This window comes from Tyto alba, unplaced genomic scaffold, assembly GCF_018691265.1.
Source record: "Tyto alba isolate M040663 unplaced genomic scaffold, T.alba_DEE_v4.0 Super-Scaffold_17, whole genome shotgun sequence".
NCBI classification, from domain to species: Eukaryota; Metazoa; Chordata; class Aves; order Strigiformes; family Tytonidae; genus Tyto; species Tyto alba.
The window spans coordinates 22,210,622-22,228,919 of record NW_024881279.1 but is presented as its reverse complement, the minus strand read 5'-3'; the positions used below and the strand labels follow the sequence as shown (position 1 = coordinate 22,228,919).

Here is an 18,298-nt window from a genome sequence, read left to right as displayed (position 1 = left end):
TTAGGTGGCGGGGCAGAAAGAGGGGGCTGCTGGAATCCTGCCCTCACCAGGGACCCATGTTGTTCATGGCCATTCACAGGTGAGGGCTGAGAAGGCAACGATCTCAGCATCACTCCCAGCTTTTCCAGCCCCAGGGCCAGGGAAAGGCAGAGCCCTGGGAACACTCAAGCCGTGTGTGGAGCTTGGCAGGTCCCTGGCAGCATCCCAGAGCCAAAGCGTAGGGCCCATCGTGGTGGCAGGAGCTTGCATCGCTCCCGTGCCAACCGAGGATGCACTGGAGGGACCTCCAGGCCACAGGGAGCAGGAAAAAACCCAGCCACGACGTGGGCAGGGAGGTGTCAGAGGGCTCCCCTGTGCCCACCATGCTGCTGGAGCCTGGGAGACACCCTGTTGGCAGCTGAGGCTTCCCACGCCTGGGAAGTCCCGCAAAGGGGTGAGAAAACCTGGGATCTGAACGGCTCCGGCCACGGTCACCCACTGGCATAGGGGACTGTCCCTTGGCGCAGCAGGGCCTGGCCAGTGGCGGCGAGGGAACAGGATCCCCCCCCCCGGCATCCTGGCCAGCCCTGCTCCTGCCCTACCTGGACCAGGCTGACAGTTTTCAGGCTCTGTGCGTCGCCCCGAAAGGCCTCCAGTTCTTGAAAGATGGTGTCGATCACCTGGGGACAAGCCAGGCAAGCTGGGAACCGTTGGTTCCTGGCACCCCGTGGCTAGGTGTCACACCCACACCAGCAGGACTGGGGTCAGTGGGGTGTCCCAACAGCCCAGCACTGTGCAGTTGCGTTGTCATCTCTCCCCTACATGCGCCGTGTCCTCACCTGCCAGACGATGCTCTGGAAGGGTAGCTGGGTCCCAGGGCCGCGGGGGTCCCACAGCAGCAGGGACACACTGTAGCCAAGGGGAACCAGGGCCAGCTGGGGTCTTGCCAACTCCAGAACCTTCTCCTGGTAGGAGAGACGTAGCCAGCAGAGCAGGTATGGCACGGCCCAGCACAGAGGGCATTGGCATGGACCAGGCAGCACAACAGAGGTGGTGTGGCATGGGTGGCCCAGCACAGATAGCCCAGTATGGGTGGCACGGTGTAGGTGCATGGCATGCGTGGTGTGGCACAGCACAGCGTTGAGCAGAGAGAGCACGGCCCGGGCAGCGAGGCACAGACAGCGCGGCATACGGTGGCAGCCATGTCCCAGCACCCAAGAGGAAACCGGGAAGGGGAGAGAACCACCAGCAGAGCCACGCGTAGGACCAAGCCCTGGGTCCCCAGCACTGCCTGTGACACCCGAGGAGCTGGCAGCGGTGCCCAGTGCCCCCAGAACTGCAGCTGGGTGCCCCAGCCCGCAGCTTGGGCCAGCACGTCCCTGGCTCATCTGGCTGGGGACAGGGGTGCAGAAGGATTTGGGGGCCACAATACCTGTCCTGCATCCAAGTGGAAGACGCCATCGACAGTTGAGCAGCTCCCCTGGCAGGAGGGAAGGAGGGTGATAATGTTTAGCATTCCCCCATCCCAGTATGACCAGTGCAGGGTAAAGGAGGGACTGGGCACACTAGGATGGAGATGGCAGGGGTGGCGTGGAGGGCCTGGCACAGGCAGCGGTGAGGGGACACCTCCTCCCTTCCCCTGCTATCTGGTAAACCCCATGAGCCCCCGGCAAGAGAGGGTCCCGTAGGGGTGTAGGGCAGGATCAGCCCCCAGCAGGGGCCCAAGCGTGGCCGGGGGCTGGGACAGAGCTCACTGCTCCCATCAGGTTCCCCAGGGACCCTTGTCCCCTTGATGCCCACATCCCTGCCACTCTCACCTGGACCTCCTTCCCAGCGAAGAGAAGCTGCAGGGGGTCTTCGGTGCTGGCCGGCCCGCTCTCCCCCGGCCCTGAAAACACAGTGTGGGGGGTGGACGGGCGGTGTGTGTCACCCCCACCTGCCTCAGCACTGCCATCGCCACCTGGGGCCGGGTCCCAGGACTTCACGTCATTCCCGAGCCCTCCTGCTATGGCCATGGTGCTCAGAGCCACCAAGGTGGGGAGGACACCCCCTCCCCATCACCACTGCCTGGCCCAGGCCCACCAACATGGCCAGCGGTCCCAGTGCCTGGTTGCCTGGCGTGGTGCTGAAGGCGCTGGGACTCTGCGGGTGTCCTGAGCCCCAGCTCTACCTGCTGCCTGGTGGAGCCCCACGGCTGCTCGTACGCGCACGTCCTGCTCAGCCTGCCAGGACACAGGGCAGAGGGAGAATGAGCCGGGTCCTGCCCCACACACCCAGCACCTGCCAGGAGCTGGATGAGCCCCTGGGGAGCTGGGCAGTGCCCGGCCATGCTGCACCAAAGGCAGGGGACAGATCCCCCCAAACCACCTTGTGATATCCCCCACGATGGCGCTCACCTCCCCAGCATCCATGGCCAGCTCAGTAGCAGCAGCCCTCGAGCTGCAGTTTTGGACAGGGCAGGAGATGGGGTTACACGGAGGGATCCTGTTCCCCTGCATTATTAATGGGTGTCAGGCACAGTCGTGGGGGCAGAGCCAGGCAGAGCCGGGCCCAGCCTGGAGGCACCATGTCCTGGAGGCTGAGCCCCTCTGGGCAAGGACTCAGTGGGACCAGGGGAGCAAGTGGGTGCCTGGACCCACTCGCACCATTGGCGTGCTCCTGGCCCCAAGAGGGACATCTTTGCAAGCCGGGGACAGGAGATGAGGGTCATCAGACTGTCATAAAGGTTTTCTAGACACAAGGAGCAGCCACAAACCACAGAATCACATGTATTGGAGATCGTTCCTATCAAGGAAACACGAAAGGAAATGCTGAAGCTGAGGAGCTCTGTGGCCTGTGGGAACAGACTGTGGGAGAGAGGAGAGAGGTCCCAGGACAGCCCCTGCCCTTTGCATTTGGACAGGACCAGGCGCGATGCGGAGGTGCACACGCCTCCCTCTGTTTGCCACCGTTCCCCCTACAGAATGAAATTGCCAACGCTGCCCCCACCTCCCTGAGCCCCTGACTGCCCAGACAGCTTCAGGCATAGGGGTGATGCCAGGCTGGACACGAGCCACCATTGCAATTGGAGCAAGAAGCGCCTGGGGCTCCATCAGGTGCAAAGCAAGGGGTGGGGACGTGCTTCATGCGGGTGTTGCTACGGGAAAGCAAATCCTAGGATTCAGGGACACAGGGATTTCTCCTTTCTCATCCATTAGATAGCAGCTGCTGCTCCCTATCCCCAGGTCCTGCCAGCAGCAAGGCTGAGCACCAGCCCCCAAGATCCAAATGCAGTTGCCTGGTGTCCACACGTCCACACGGGTCAACGCAAGCGGAGCAGCAAGTTTGCCAGCAGCACTCCCGTGAACACAAGCCCACGGGCGGCACGGCCCCATCCCTCCCCTCCAGTTGCTCAGGGCTGACGTGGGCCGGTGGCACGATCCCACCCTCGACCCACAGGCCGGTGCACACCCGCGTGCCCTTGAACTCGCAGCAGACCCCAAGCCCATCACGGATCCACGGCTGGATCCTGGGCCCGGCTCAGCCACTCTCCCGCTCCAGCCGTGGGTCTTCCCACACTCTGGTTTCCCACCCACCGGCAAGCCCAGCCTGCGTTTGATCGCAGGGCACGTGCACGTGTGCACAAACAGAATAGAGTGAAGTGACATGGAAAATACCCAGGAATGGATTTTAATGAGAAGGCAGGACAGACCATGGGGATGAAGCGCAGGGCTTGGCCGGGTGAGCGCTGCCTACCTACAACCAGCCCCCTTCTTCCCCGTCCCCAATTTCCCATGCTTGTTCCTTCCCCACCCACCCACCGTGATCCTCCCGTTGATCCTTCCCCCAAGCATTCCCCAGCAAGTTTTGCATTCCCCTCTGATCTCCCTCAGCATCCCACATTCAATTTTCTCTTTCCTATGGGACATTTTCTGAATAACCCAGAACCCAGAATAAATCAGTTTTCTTCTTAGCAGTTAAAAAGTTTCTGGTTGAACCTCTTCAAGATCACACTTGAGGAGTTCATCCACCAGTGCCTTGAGAGCTGGGGTCTTGGTTACTGTCCCTGTTACCTCCCACCCGTTAGCATTTCTGTATAGGGGTGTTTCATTTATTCCTTTTCCTGTCTTTTGTGGTTTTTCTCTTATGCTGAATAGCAGTTAAGCAGACATCCTCACAGGCATGGCCCAGCCATATCCCTGGGTGAGGAGAAGTGGAGGATCAGCAGAGGGGCCGCAGAGGCTGCAAGGGTGGCTGGGCTGGGGGACACAGGGCTACAAGGCGGGGGGAGCACCATCAGACCCCGGTGACACTTGGAGCATCCGAGAGCTGCCTGCAGTGCCGCAAATGTGATGGAGCTGAACTCTTGTTCAGGGCAGATGGCATCACAGGGGGGAATGGCTGCATGCTGGGGCTTGGGGGGTTAGAGTTGGCAATCAGGAAAACTCCTCTGGGAGGGTGCAGCTCTGGGACAGAGCTTGGCAAGGGGATTTTCTTGGGGGTTTCCCCAAAACTTGGATGGGCAAAACCACAGCCACTGTGAGGTGATGCTGGGGACAGTCCTGCCCCACAGGGGAGCCTGGACTGGAGAGAAAGAGAGAGCCCCTCACCAGCACTTGGGGGTCCTGTGAGTATTCCCACAGAGCTCCTGGCCTTGTAGCCCCAGGGGCTGAGCCCCTGCAGAGAAGCACTGGTGGGAACGGTCACCTGCCTCCTTCACACCCTGTGGCAGGGCCGGATGAGCCCAGGCCTGGATCTGACCAGGCAGATGGCCCCGGCCACGCCGAGGGAGGCGAGGGCGATGCAGAGAGGGGCAATCACGGCAGCACTGTTACACTGCAGCACTGAGACCGGCACCTCCTTCACCAGCCTGCCCTGGTACCGAGGAGGGGAGTGACACACGTAGTCCCGGGGCCAGCCCTGCCCAAGGTGCCCCGTGCCCGCCAGCGCCTGGAGCCCCCCAGCCCCAGAGCACGAGCAGTTGTAGGGGTTGCCTGCCGCAGCCACATCCTGCAAGTGCCCCAGGAGCTTCACCTCATCCCCTGGCAGCTCTGTAATCAAGTTGTTGTCTAGGTGGAGGGTGTCCAGCATGGGGTAATTCCTGATGGAGGGGGCAGCCTGCAGCACGTTTTGGCTCAGGAAGAGCTTCTTCAGGGAGCTGAGGGAGATGTCTACAGCATGGAGGTGGTTGCAGCTCAGGTCCAACACTTCTAGATGGGGAGGCAGAGGTGTGAGGACTTCATCCAAGCCAGTGTTGGACAAATTCAAGATTTGGAGGGACACTGGGAACTGGCAGGAGGAAGATGGGTCTGCCATGAACTTGTTCTGGCTGAGATCTAGATGCTGGAGCTCAGGCAGCAGCTGCATGCTTTCACACACGCTGTGGTAGGACGTCAGGTTGTTGCGCTGCAGGCTCAGTACCTGGAGCTGAGGGAAAGCCCCCTTGCAGAAGGTGGGCATCAAGCTCTCATCCCCAAGGCTGTTTTGTGCCATGTCCAGGGAGCGCAGAGCTCTGAACACCCTTCCGATGCCACAGGGCAGGCTGGTGACATGGGAGCCAGTGACAGCCAGCTCCTGCAGGGTCTCCAGCCAGCTGCTCAGACTAGACAAGTCCTGTTCGCGGCCCGTCAGTGGGGCGGATGTCACGTTGTGGAAGTGCAGAGACAATATGGGCAAGTTCTGGTCAGCCATTTCATCCCAGTTGCCTCTCCCCTCAAAAACGCAGCTCTCAAACGCCAGCTCCTGCACCTGGGTGTAGGAGAAGAACCTCAGGACTCGGGCGAGGAGTATCTCAGGCACCAGGAGATCACCAAAAATTATTTTCCTGATGACAAGGGAGCCCAGCATTTCAGTGGTGGAGGTGTCCAGGTCAGTGATGGGGAAGGCTATGTATCTCTCCAGCTCTCCGCCCCGGAACTCCACAACAGAGGCTGGGAAGCACTGGATGATGCTGCCTACGCTTTCCTCAGACAGGTTGTAGCACACACAGTGCTTCTGAGTGCGATTTAAGAAACACCTGCCTTCGGCCTCCAACAGCCCCAGCCCCAGGAAAAGGAGGACAGCCCCATTCATGGCGAACAACCTAGAAACGAGAGCAACGGTGAAAGGCAGCGGTCTCACGGCAGCTGAGGGGACCATTCAGATCCAGCCGACCGGAGGGCTGGCTTGGGCAGGCTCAGCCCCAGAGGCATAGCGCTGCCCTCCTGCCCTTCGCGCGGGTCCAGCGCACCCCATCAGCACCCGCCTGGCTACTCAGCCATGACTCAGGGCAAAGCTCAGATCACCAGCAAAACAACCTAGAGCTGCGTCTGGGCCACCCACTCCTCGGCAGGGAGTTGGTTGGTGGCACGAGTCCCACCCCAAAAGCAGGGTTCCAGCAAGGCAGGGTGGCTCCTCCTGAGGCAGCAGCCGCTGGGCTCTGCGCTTTCCTGCCTGGGCTGCCTTGCTGCAGACTCCTGTTCCTAAGTGACCAGGAAATCCCATGGATCAGGAGAACCTGGAAATGTCGAGTTACGGACAGTGAAGCCAGATATATCAGTCTGACTGATGAAAGATGGAAGAGCCACAGCTTGCTTTGTTTCTCTGCATGAGGCGCTCTGTAATCTGGGGCAGGAAATTGCAACAGAGGGCTTCATGTTTTCCTTTTTCTTACCCTGTGATTTGATTCACTACCAGCCTCCACAGGGACAGTAGAAAATAATTTCTGAGGGTTCGTATGCATCCCTCTCAGCACCAAGTATTGTTTTGCTGTCCAGCTGAGGGGAGAGTCTTATCAACAGTTTGCAACAAAGCAGCAAGCAAAGATTAAAAGCTTCTAAGAATGTGCTGCCTCGGGTCTGTCTGAGCACCCAGCTGGGGCAGTGGTGAGGAGTCTTTGAGGGTCTCCCATCCAACCTCCTGCTTCGAGCAGACATGTTGCTGGCACTAGCCCCAGAGAATGACAGCTCTTTCTGGCTGTGTCTTAAAAACCTGAGAGGACAGAGCTCTCCCTACCTCTCTGTGCTGTCGCAGGGCTGCACCACCCTCCTGGAGAGAAGCTCTCCTCCAGCACTTGCACAGTCCCCCTCACTGGAGGCACAGTGCGAAGCAGGGCTGGATTTATCCAGTGACTCACCGGCCAGCTCACACTGAAATGTTTCCTTGCCCCACAACCGCTTCCTCTAGCTGCTGCCAAATCCAGGGCTCAGGTGCCAAAGGCTCTGCAAGTGCTCGGCTCTCTCTCGCAGCGGATTCTCCCCTGCCTCCAGCTGGACGGGACCTCAGTGCCTGCAGGTGTCTTCCAGCGGGCGCCGGTGCTTCCGCAGCCCCGTCCTGCCACGTTTAGATCCACGCGGTCGAGGCTGCCGGCGCTTGGAGGCAGGCTCCCGGACACTGCCCTTGCTCCCACTGCGTGACTTCCTGAGCAGGATGGGGCCAGTTGTGCCACGGGAAGCAGCACGCTGTGCAGCAACCACCAAGTCACTTCTGCTTCGCTTCCCTGCAGCAAAGGGCTCTTGCGGCTGCCGGCGGCTGCAGGCTGGGAAGGGTTTTGGTTTAAGTGTCAATGATGCTCGCTTTCCTAGGAAGGATGAGAGAGGAGAATGCAGTCAAGGTGCCATAAATGCGCTCTTGGGACCAGCCCAAACACAGATGCTCTGGGCTTGCTGTGCCTTGGGGCCCACTGGGTGCCAAGCACCCTGCAGGAGGGTACAAGACTGTCAGACCCAGCATCCAAACCATCCCCAGATGCCTGTGTCCCATGTAGGACGGGGACAGGACAAATTCCCATCCGCAGCCCAATGCTGCAAAGGGCACTTCTTCACCTAAGGTCAGCTTCCTTGGCAAACCGGCTATTTGGCTTTGCTGAGGAACTCACATCACTTGCCCCGTGCTCCTTTGGCAGCTGGTGGCTGTGCCTACACCAAGATGTTAACGCTCTCCATCAGCAAGAGGCGCTTGGAAAGATCTGTCAGTGATTTTTTTCTTCCCTGGGGATTTCTCTGCCTATGTTGGATTTCAGAAAGGCAACGGGACTGCACAGCTAGCATATGCAGTTCCCAGTTTGTTGTTGTTAATGCAACATTACAGAGAGACACTATTGTTAGTGGTCGCAATCGCGAATAGAACTTATCTACACAAAGCAGATAAGCAGGCACTCCTTTATTCCAGCGCTGGGGGATAGCTCCACCAAAGACGTGTTCACCGCCAGGTACAAAGCACAACATATTTATACACTTTTTCAGCGGAGTCATGGTTACATAAGATCAACAAAATTCATAAAGTTTAGTTTGACCTTGATAATGATTGGCTTTCGGTTACCTCACCTTACCTCTATTCCTATTGTACAGAAATCATTGGTCATCTTTACTGATTGATTTGAATAGAATGAGGGGAGGGCGATGATCAGCATATTCATGTTATTTCCTGGAAATCATTATCATATGCAAATGTCCCTAACGTATGTGTGGTCATGTTGGACGGGTTTCCTCTGGTGGTCGTCAATAGTCTTCCTCACTGTGTCCGCTGACTGAACTCCATCCTTGCGCACGCTCATTTTATCTTTGGCTGATGCTCATTTCTTCTTTGGCCAGTCTTCCAAACCAAAACCAGTATCTTCTGGTACCTATTGTTTCGACTCAAGATCCATAACCAGTACCCATTGTTTTAATTCAGAGCCCATGGTGATTCTTATAGTGTTCAAGGCCCACACCATACTAGCTGCCTATTCCTAAGGGCCTTAGTGTGCTTTATATTCTCATAGCCACTATAGCTCCATTTTAAAATCAAAATAATATTCTAGGATTCAAGCTATTTTATTAAGGTAACTGCAACAGCTAGGGCCAGAGCTGCCTGTCCCGTGCACTCTGCTTCTGGGACCGGTGAAGGGAAGGTCTCCTTTTGGTTGTTACACCTACTGCAGATGCTTTTCTTGTGCCTGGCAGCTCAGGTGGAGTGCTGCACTGCTTTGATGCTTTTCCTTGAGCAATTCCTTTGCGCAGAGCAGTTCAGCAATTCCACGATCCCTCTTCTCCATCCTTGGGTTACAGGAAAATGCTGCTGTTTGTGCAGCATGGAAACAGCGTAGCAGCTTTTCTGAGTTCTCCTCCCTGCTCTTTTTGGTGAGGTTGGCCGCTCTTTCTGGGCCTGGTACCTTTGAATTGCTCATCCCTGGCCACCAACAGCAAATGCCCCAATGCTTTTCTGGGGAGAAATGAGCTCTTCTCTCCCCTCTGCGGCCAGCCACACCCTGCTTCACAGAAGTGATTTTGGAGCCATCTTTTGGGTGATGACTTTCTTGTTCTCGTCACCACTGTGGAAGATCCCCAGACACTGACACCCATTGTGTCACATTTCTGCTGAGTCTCTGGGTTTTGTGTTTTTTTTTGTTTGTTTGTTTTTGTTTTTTGTTTTTTTTTTTTGTTGTTGTTGTTGTTGTTTTGGTTTTGGTTTTTTTTTTGTTTGTTTGTTTTTTTTTTTTTTTGTTTGTTTGTTTGTTTGTTTGTTTGGTTTGGTTTTTTTTTTTTTCTTTTTTTTTGTTTTGTTTTTCTTTTTGGCTTCAACAAACATGCAATCCAGCCCCGGGGAGGCAGACACCAGGCTGGCCGAGCCCCGGCAGGGGCACAGCAGGGGCCCGGTCCCTCCTGCCCGGGGGTGCTCGGGCTTCGGGCCCCGCCGCGGCTCTACCCGCCGCCCCGCCCCGGGCCCGGCCTCCTCCCCCCCCCTTCTCTCCCCCCTCTTCTCCTCCTCCTCCTCCTCCTCCTCCTCCTCCTCCTCCCCCTCCTCCCCGCCCCCCCCCCCCCCCCCCAGCCGCCATGTGGGGCGGGCGGCGGCGCGGGGCCGGGCCCGGTGGCGCGGCGGAGCTGCGGGCCCGGCGGCGGGAGCGAGAGGCAGGTCCGCGGCGGGACCGGGCGGGGTCGGGGGGAGATTGGGGGGGGGGGGGGGCGGGGGGGTCGCCGGTGGGAGCCCCCGTGGCCGCCCCAACACAGCCCCGGCCCTTCGCCCCATCTGCCCGCACGTCCCGGGGGGGGGGGGGGGGTGCGCAGCGCGGTTGGCTCCCTGCCCACTCAGGGAAGCGTTCTGCAGTCTTTTAGTTTTATTTTTTCAGTCCACGTGAGTTTTCTACCCTGGGCGCCCCATTTCCTCAGGCACCCCCCCTGCAGTTTGGGTTTTCCGAGGCCTCGCCTACCTAAAACCAGCCTCGGGTCCCTCCCAGCGCAGCCGCTCCGCTCCCCGCATCTCTGTCCTGCATTCGGGGTGGTTTCGCACGTTGACAAGTGCCCGGCCCCGCAGCCCCGCGAGGTCTAAACGCGGTCACAGCCCCGCGTGTCCCTCCCGGGCTCGCACCAGGAGGAAGGAACTGGCACCTTCTCCCGGTTAAAAGGAATAAGGCTCTTTTGGTGGGGTGGAGATGCACCTAGGGCGGGCGGTGACGGGGCCGGGTTCCATCACAGCCCTCCGGAAAGCCCGGCGGCAGCAGCAGCTGGTCAGCAAGCGGCTCCTGCGGGAGGACAGCGCAGCAGAGGAGGGTGGACAGGATGGAGCAGAGATCGTGCCGGACCCTCTCTCGGAGGATGAGGTGAAGAACGTGACGTTCTCAGCGGTGGGGGGGTGGTCCCTGGGGTCTTCCCCAGCCTCTTAGCATGCAGAGGGGCCTGGGTGGAGGTGGGCTTGGTGAGAAACAGGAAGGTTCTTTGTGACCATCTTTGCACCCTGGGTTTCTTTGCCTCCGGGATTAACAGGATGAAATCTTAACCCTGGCACTGCTTGAAATTCACTCATCTTTTCATTTAAAAGGTTCTTGAGCTGCTCAGAGGCATGCAGAGGGGTTCAGAGGACAGGAAAAGATCACTCGGCCACCTCCGCTGGGCACTGCAGAACAAAGAAACTCAGCAGAAGTTTGTCAGGTCAGCCCAGGTCTGGCACTGCATGCCTGTTAGCACGTCCAGAGTGGCCCTTTGCCCCAGTCGTGCGGGTGAGCTGGTGTGTGGCCGAGGGTGGGAAGGCAGGAGGTGACAGCACCCTTTGGGTTCCACCAGGCTGGACGGCAGCATCCGGACACTCATCGGGCTCTTTACCAGCAGCCAGGCTGACATGCAGATGAAGGCAGCCCGCTGTCTCCACGAGCTCTCCCACTCCAGTGACCCTGCGGTGGCTGAGGCATGTCTGCCAGCGACCTCCTACCTCCTCACCTACCTCTCAGGACACAGCGTTGAGTTCACGGTAAGATCTGTGATTGAGTTTGCCAGGGCTCTGGCACCTGATAATCCTTTGGTGACAGTTGGGTGTTGACCTCTCTCGGCCAGCCTTAGCCTGACACGGCTCACACAGGACTGCTGGGGGGAAGGGGCCCTCTGGGAGTCTTCAGTGGAACCTTCCCCGTGGAGCAGGACTGGCCCCGGTGCTAGCCCAGGGCAGTGAGGCTTTGTCTGGCCAAATCTTGGAAATACGGAGACCCCCCCTTCAGTGTGCCCCATCCCAACACCAAGGGGAGTTTGATTCCATTGTGTTTGCGCCTTCTTCCAGGTAGCTGCAGGCTGCTCTGAAATGCTCCTAAGCCTTATCCGGGCCAGGCAAATCCTCCTGCCACAGCCCAGGGCACTGGTTTGCCCCATTTGCAATGGGTTCCTTCTCTTCAGCCCCAAGCTCTGTTTGGGGAAGCAAGGACTGCAGGCTGTGGCAGTTGGACTCCATCATCAGGCTTGTGGTTTGGACTGTTGACATAGGCTGGGCCTGGACAGGAGCCACCAGTGGAGTCTGTGTGGTGGGTAAAGCAGAAATACTACATGCAGGTCAGTCTAGATGTTTTAAAAGGTCTTGGAGAAGGGAAAGAAACGAGCAGCTGCGGGCTGGGCTGCAGAGGCAGCTACTTTGTCAGCTTACCTTCATGCAACAAACAGGCAGGCTTTCGTCCAGGTCGGGAGGAAGAGCAGAGTGCCTGTGGCTCCAAGCTGTGCGGTTTGATCCGGACGAAGGAGTAAACAGTTGGAGGAGCTCTGGGATGCCTGTGCGGTTTGCGCAGTGTGCCTTGTGCAGCACGCTGTGCTCCTTTGAGAAGCAGACAGGATCAGAGCTAAGGAGTAAGATGGAGAGCAACCCCAAGGTGATGATCACATTTTGAGGCAGCACACGGGCAGTCTCCAGGACAACACGGTGGAATTAGAGGGCTCTCAGGGGAATGTCACCGCAATAATTAGAACCCTGAAAAACCTCCAGAGTAGATCTCAACTTGAGCCAGATAGAAAAAGGGTAAATTGAAGCTGATGCAGCTGGGAATGGGGTGGCTGGAGAGTCCAGCAGTATCCATCTATGTTTACCCATCTGAAGACAGCTTCTGCCCTGCTCAGGAGAAGGGTGTGCCCTAGTCCCAGAGTGCAAGCACCTAGAGGCCTTGCTGGCTGCCCAGGATGGCCTGGGTCCCGCTGGTGGTGTGGAGGAGGTGACCTGCTCTCCTGGGCATGTTTCAGGAGCTGTGTTTGTACACGCTGGGGAACCTGGTGGTGGAAAGTGAAGCTGTGAGGAAGCACCTTCTGCCTCAGGGCATCATTCCAGTGCTGGCATCTTGCATCCAGGTGGGTGAAATAGCTCAGCCACACTTCCCCTGCCCTGCCCCAGGCAGAGGCTTTTCTTATGCCCTTTAGATGCTGGCTGACAGAACTGAGTTACCAGCCCTCCTTCCAGCTGTGGGCACAGGCAGAGACCCCTCTGCAGAGGGCTGTTCCCTTGTGGGCGAGGGTCTCTTGTGGGCTCTCCTGCACTCCATTTTTGGGGCTCAGTTCACCACCTTGTGCTCTTCCTCGGCTGAATCTCTCACATCCATAACTGTGGCTTGCTAATAAACAATCTGTAACACGGGGAGCTGCAGGCTTCTCCCCTCTGCATGGCTTGGGTCCAGCAGGCATACGAGGCCAGCACAGTGAACGGGGCCGTAATTTGCAGATCTGAATGCTCAAAGCAGCGCTGCTGCTGTGTTTGGGCTCCTGGATCCCTACAGCTGCAGCTCGTATGAGCGCAGGGAGAGGGGACAGCTCAGCTTTGGTGTGGCCACAGATTGCTGTATCATTCCAGTCCCCTGCTCCCCAGGCGTGGAGGGACTGTGCCACTCAGCCATTTGGTGTTACAAAGAGGTATCACCCTCTCACCAGCACAGCAGCTGGCTCCCCGGGATCCCCCGGCTCTGTCATGGGGGATTAGCTTTGTTCTGTTTGATTGCAGTCCCCGCACGATGCTGTGCTGGAAGGTGTGGGCTACATCCTCTCACAGCTCCTGCAAGCCAAGGAAGCCCCTGCCAAGATCATACCGTGAGTCCAAGCCTCTTAACCCTGCATCAGGATGGGCCCTGGGGCCCAGCATGGCACTGCATGCCAGGGACAACACCACCTTTCCCATCCCAGCGATATTAATAGTTCAGAGCGGAATCCTACCAGAACTGTGGAGGTTTTGTTGGAGATCAGGGTGCGGGACTTGACTTTTTTCCCTCAGAGCAGACATCTCTGGTATTTCGGTAAAGGACAGTGTTGAGCAGGGTAGGCTCGCAGGGAAATTCTGGCAGTATTCCTCCTGTGAAGGAAAGGCTCAGCTTGACAGCCCTCAGTACCAAAAATGTGACCCCAGCCACGATGCCCTGAATGCCCCCAGGCCCTGCCATGAACAGGGAAAGCTTATGATGGGCCTTAGTAGTGCCTGAGGCTTCAGCCCTTAAGTAAGAGTCTCTTCCAGGTGGTTTTTTTGAGCATGTGGCTGCCAGGATGGAGGGAGAGCAACTCCCTGCTCAGTGGCCAGGGCTGTGTCTCCCTGTCAGTTGTCTGTCCTGCTTGTGCTCTGGCCTGTGCCTCCATTAACTCTGTCGTTCTGACCCCAGCTTGGTTCTGGACTCTGTTCTCCCCCAGCACATGATTCGACTGGTTTGCTCTGGCCTCAAGGCTGGGATAGGAGCAGCTGTGGAATTTGCATGGTGTCTCCACTACATCATTTGTAGGTAAATGCACTTTTCTCCTCATTCTGAGTTCCCTGGAAGCAGCCAAACAGAGAAGCACAGAGAATCAGGAGCCTGTGAGGGACCTGAATTGCCTCCCCTTGCCCTTTTCCCTTGGGAAAGCAATTTTCTTGCCACCCTGGACACTCCCGCTCTCGTATCTGAGCACACACGTACTGTTTGCAGGATCGCTAAGTTCCTTTAGAGGGTGATAACAGATGATAAACCTGAGGAGGCTGTTCCCAGTTCTCTGAAACCCCTCCAATTGCCTCCCCGTGTCTGGAGTTGTCCTCCACACTCCCCAAGGCAAGCTCCCTGAATCCTCACACTTCTGGGATTGGCCCAGTGTCACCTGGCCGGGCTGGCTGCTGCCAACAATCTCTGCCTGTCTTGGCGTGGCTGCTTTGGTGCCATCTCTTTCAGCAGCCCCAGCAGAAAGGAATGTGTGGGTACTCAAAGAAGGATTGGGGCTGTTGTTTCCAGACCCACACAGATTATTCCAGTGGATCTGTTTTCCATGGGCTTTTAAACTTTCTCATAAGCTCAGAAACAAGCTGCTATTCAAACATGAAAGAAGCCCTAGGGTGGTTCAGGAAGGCGCTCCGAATTTCCAGACCCTGTTGTTTGCTGAGGGCTGCAGCAGTTTTCCCTCTCCGAGTGCCAAGAGCAACCACACTGTCCCTTCCCTTTGCAGCCATACGGCCAACGTGGCATTGCTGTCACTGGGGGCATTGCCAGCCCTCACCTCGCTCTTGCTCGACCTGGCTTCTGAAATCCCCCAAGATGCTCCTGAGGGCCTGGAGCTGGTAAGACACGGGCAGGGTGCTGCCCATTCTTGGCATTACTGTGGGGACGTGGTCTGGCTGAACAACTCTGTGCTCCCTTCACAGCTCGTCTGCCCAGTGCTGCGGTGTCTCAGCAACCTGCTCGCGGAGGAGACGGGCGGCGAAGCCCAGATCCAGGACGAGCGCCTGCTCATCGCCCTCTTCCTCATCCTGCAGTGCTTCCTCCAGCAGCACCCGTTCATCGTACAGGAGTGTCTCTGGCTGCTGAACAACCTCACGGGTGGGTCTCCTGCGGGGCTGTCAGCAGAGCCAAAGCTCCTGTCGGGACCTGCCTTGACTGCTGGAAGACTCGTGGAGTCTTTTCTACAGAGAGCTCCCTCAGAAACATCGATTTTATTGACACGTTCCTTCTCTGCCCGCCACAGCGGATGAGCCCTTCTTCTGCTCCGCTCTGCTCTCCCTGGACTTGCTCCCAGCCCTGCTGCAGCTTCTGCCGTGTTCCCAGACGGCCAGTGTGTTGGTAAGACCTTGCCTCATGCCCCGGGTCTGGGAGGCGGGGAAGCACTGGACTTTAATGAATCCCACACACACGGTGCTGAAGTTGAGGTTGGCTTGGGGTGGTAGCAACAGCTTGGCGCAAGGTCTCATGTTGTGGTAGAGTCACCCTCTGCCTCCCCTGAAGTCACTGCACCTGTGTTTACCCTTAACAGAGTCCCAAGGCAGATATTAACTTGGGGCCAGGCCTGCCAGCACCTGGAGCAGGCCCAGAGATGCTACTACCACCTTCTTTTGGAAGACCCTAAAACTTTAGGGGGTCCTGGGGGTATGCTCTGCCGAGGAGTGGGTGGTACAGCTGCGTCTGCTTGGCACAGGGACAAACAGTGCCTTGGGGTGGGGATGGAGAAGGCTTCTAAGGAGCACTGAAAATCCAGGTGGTTGGCTTTGGGGAAGCCCCTGGCAGGACCTCCAGGGAGGACACGGGGAGTTCTTCGGAGCTCTCCTAAGCCTGTCAGGATCTGCCCACTAACAAAGCCCTCACTGCTCACTCCCTCTCATGGCTTCTCCGTCCAGGTCCTGACAGTTCTGTGCAATATAGCAGAGAAGGGGCCAGCCTACTGCCAGCAGCTGCACCAGCAGGGTGTCCTGCCCCTGCTGCTGCCCACCCTCGCGCTGCCCGATCCCGAAGTGGTGGGGCAGTGCCTCGAGCTGCTGCACCTCCTCTTCCTGCACTGGCCAGAGGTAAGAGCTGGGGGTGGGGATTATTATTTAAATAATACCGCCCTCAGTCATTGCCACGGTAGCCCCTCCACTCCTCAGCACCCAGACAAGTGCCTGAAGGGGGGTGAACGTGTATGATGCAGAGGGTGGGAGCCCTTGTTGGCTTTCTGGGGAGTTCCTTTTCATTGACTGTTTTTTGGGCAGGTTGTTTGTACCCTCTGAGGTTATTATGGAGGGATTCTTTTGATGCAGCTGTGCTTGCCTGAAGCTCTGTGCACTTCTGGTCAGCAAGTAGCATGGCTGGATTTACCTGACTTGGGGCTTCGGTGTCTGGTGGGGCTCTAGGGAATTTCTTCAGCCCTGTTCCCTGGGCTGTACGTGGTGGCTCTGGGCAGACAGGATAGCAGTAGCAGCTACTCGGGTGGCAGCCAGTCAGCTCTCACCCCTCTCCTCCCGCACAGGCTGCTGCTGACTTCGTCAGGCAAGGTGGGCACTGCGCCCTCGAGCAGCACCAGAACACCCCAGAACTCCAGGAGCGGGCACGAGCGCTGCTGGACATGGTCGGGCAGCCCCTGGGAGCCTCCAGTCCCTGCCATGCCACCTCGTCAGCCTTCTCCTAGGCCACACCACTTCCCTTCCCTCCCCCTGCACTTCAAGGAGGTATAAACAGTTTGTTCAACCTGTGCCCTGCTTTCCCAAGGGCTGGTTAGAGGTCTAACTGCCAGCTGTAAGCATCAGTGCTGGCTGCACGAGGACACTGGTCCTTGCCAAGATATGGCTGTTTCCATCCTTGTAGCTACCAGCCGGCTGCCCCGTGCCTCCCCAGAGCTTGATGCAGCAGCAGAGCTGAGCTGCAACCCAGGCAGATGGGTTCTTGGTGCCGGGGAGGTGGTGTATAAACCCTGCTGGATCAGCCATTCCCGCCAGCATCTCCTGGCTTTGAACCCAACATGTGAAGCTCAGGGTAAGCACATTGTGTTTATGCAACTGATAAGTGAAAGATACACATTTTACATTAAAGATCACCCGTCAAGTCGTCAGCATGCACGCATTTACTGTCCATCTTCACACCTTGCTTTTCACAAGGTTCTCCAAGGCTTTGGCAACTTCATCCACAGTAAGGTTGTTCAGTGGTACACTTTTCTCCTTGCCAAACTCTGCAGGAAAGACAGAGGGTGGGAGAGGGGGCAGGTGCCTCGGTCTACTTCTGGTGCAAGGCCAACCCACAACTCTGCTTTAGGTTTCCCAAGCACCACTGGTATCACAGCCCAGGCTCCCATCACCACCCCTTTTCCTTCACACCCACCACTCCCCAGTGCACCTCTCTTCTCTTTATTCTCAGCCTTTCTCTTGGAGAGAAGCCAATGCAGCCTAACACCCTTCCTTGCCTTTTTGTTAACTTTTGCTGTGCGGCAGCTCAGCAGCATCCACCACCACATCCCAAAGCAACTTGGTGGGTTTTCTCCTGCTCAGATCAAGATGCTCACTAATGCATCAGTAAAACAGCCCTGAAAAACTTGCTGTTCCTACAGCAGCCCCTATCTGGAGGTGTATTTCCCTGCAAGTCACATACTGATGAGATTGGCACTATACCCACAGGCTCTACTGGCCTGTGTGCTCACACTGGGAAACTCCTGCTTAAAGAGTCATTGCATATCTTTGAAAGAAAGTTTCTAAATTATATTTGTCCAGCCCATAGGAAGCAGTGCAAGAGCGAACGCAGTGAAAACAAAGGAAAACCAGAAACATTTTTCTGCATATGAATCTTGCAGGAGTGGGACATCAAAGCCACAAGCTGGCAAACCACTTTTTGAGTCACAGGTCCCTTTTTTTGCCTCCCACCAAGTCATGCAGCAGTAATGCACTTCCCTGAAGCCAATCCCCACCTCGCCTTGCAGACAGCTGCTCCCTCGCCATCGACGGCCCTTACTGTAGTGGCCGAACCGGCCATTTGACGCAGACCGCTGGGCTCTGGCCCTCATTTCTAGCCGTCCCCAGGTGGTGCTTCCCGGCGGGCGCCCCCCACTTACCGTACCGAGCCCAGAGCTTGGGCTGGACACCGGAGCACTCGCGGATCAGGATGGGGAAGTCGGGATTTGCTTTCTTCAGGGTCACGTAGTGCTGCTCGATGAAGTCTCTGGGGAGGGAAGGAGGAACGGCAGGTCGCCGTGGCTGAGCCCGCTCACACCGGGCAGGCCGGTGCCTCGTCCCCTCCCCGGCCCGGCCCCGGCTCACCTGGCGCCGCGGCTGCCCGCAGAGCGCTGGCACAGATGGATGCGGAGCTCCCGCAGGTTGCGACCCAACCCGCCCCCAATCCCCCTCACAGCCGCCGCCATCTTCTCCCTGCTCCTGACAACAACATGGGGGAGTGGCTGCGGCGCCCACC

At 57.5% G+C, this 18,298-nt stretch overlaps 3 protein-coding genes across 5 annotated transcripts; 1 reads left to right on the top strand and 2 right to left on the bottom strand.

The window, feature by feature from the left end:
* Window positions 1–3,632: 3,632 nt before the first annotated feature.
* On the bottom strand, window positions 3,633–7,334 carry CD14 (CD14 molecule). Its single transcript, XM_032988485.2, has 2 exons — window positions 7,073–7,334; window positions 3,633–6,040 (listed from the first exon to the last, which is right to left on the bottom strand). The coding sequence occupies exon 2, from the start codon at window positions 6,028–6,030 to the stop codon at window positions 4,675–4,677; it is 1,356 nt and encodes a 451-aa protein (XP_032844376.1). The 5' UTR covers window positions 6,031–6,040; window positions 7,073–7,334; the 3' UTR covers window positions 3,633–4,674.
* Window positions 7,335–9,749: 2,415 nt separating this feature from the next.
* Window positions 9,750–16,952, top strand: TMCO6 (transmembrane and coiled-coil domains 6). 3 transcript variants are annotated; one of them, XM_042790409.1, is made up of 13 exons: window positions 9,750–9,828; window positions 10,389–10,513; window positions 10,732–10,841; window positions 10,974–11,157; window positions 12,402–12,506; window positions 13,150–13,235; window positions 13,796–13,912; window positions 14,604–14,715; window positions 14,800–14,974; window positions 15,120–15,214; window positions 15,766–15,933; window positions 16,374–16,572; window positions 16,709–16,952. In XM_042790409.1, exons 1-12 carry the CDS (start codon window positions 9,750–9,752, stop codon window positions 16,530–16,532), a joined length of 1,515 nt encoding a protein of 504 aa, XP_042646343.1. In that variant the 3' UTR covers window positions 16,533–16,572; window positions 16,709–16,952. The 3 variants fall into 3 exon arrangements, with proteins under 3 accessions (XP_042646343.1, XP_042646342.1, XP_032844393.1); XM_042790408.1 differs by having other exon boundaries at window positions 16,374–16,952; XM_032988502.2 differs by lacking the exons at window positions 9,750–9,828; window positions 13,150–13,235 and having other exon boundaries at window positions 9,993–10,513; window positions 13,824–13,912; window positions 16,374–16,952.
* On the bottom strand, window positions 16,872–18,266 carry NDUFA2 (NADH:ubiquinone oxidoreductase subunit A2). The gene is made up of 3 exons (XM_032988492.2): window positions 18,148–18,266; window positions 17,943–18,049; window positions 16,872–17,069 (listed from the first exon to the last, which is right to left on the bottom strand). The coding sequence occupies exons 1-3, from the start codon at window positions 18,246–18,248 to the stop codon at window positions 16,978–16,980; spliced, it is 300 nt and encodes a 99-aa protein (XP_032844383.2). The 5' UTR covers window positions 18,249–18,266; the 3' UTR covers window positions 16,872–16,977.
* Between the last annotated feature and the right edge of the window lie 32 nt (window positions 18,267–18,298).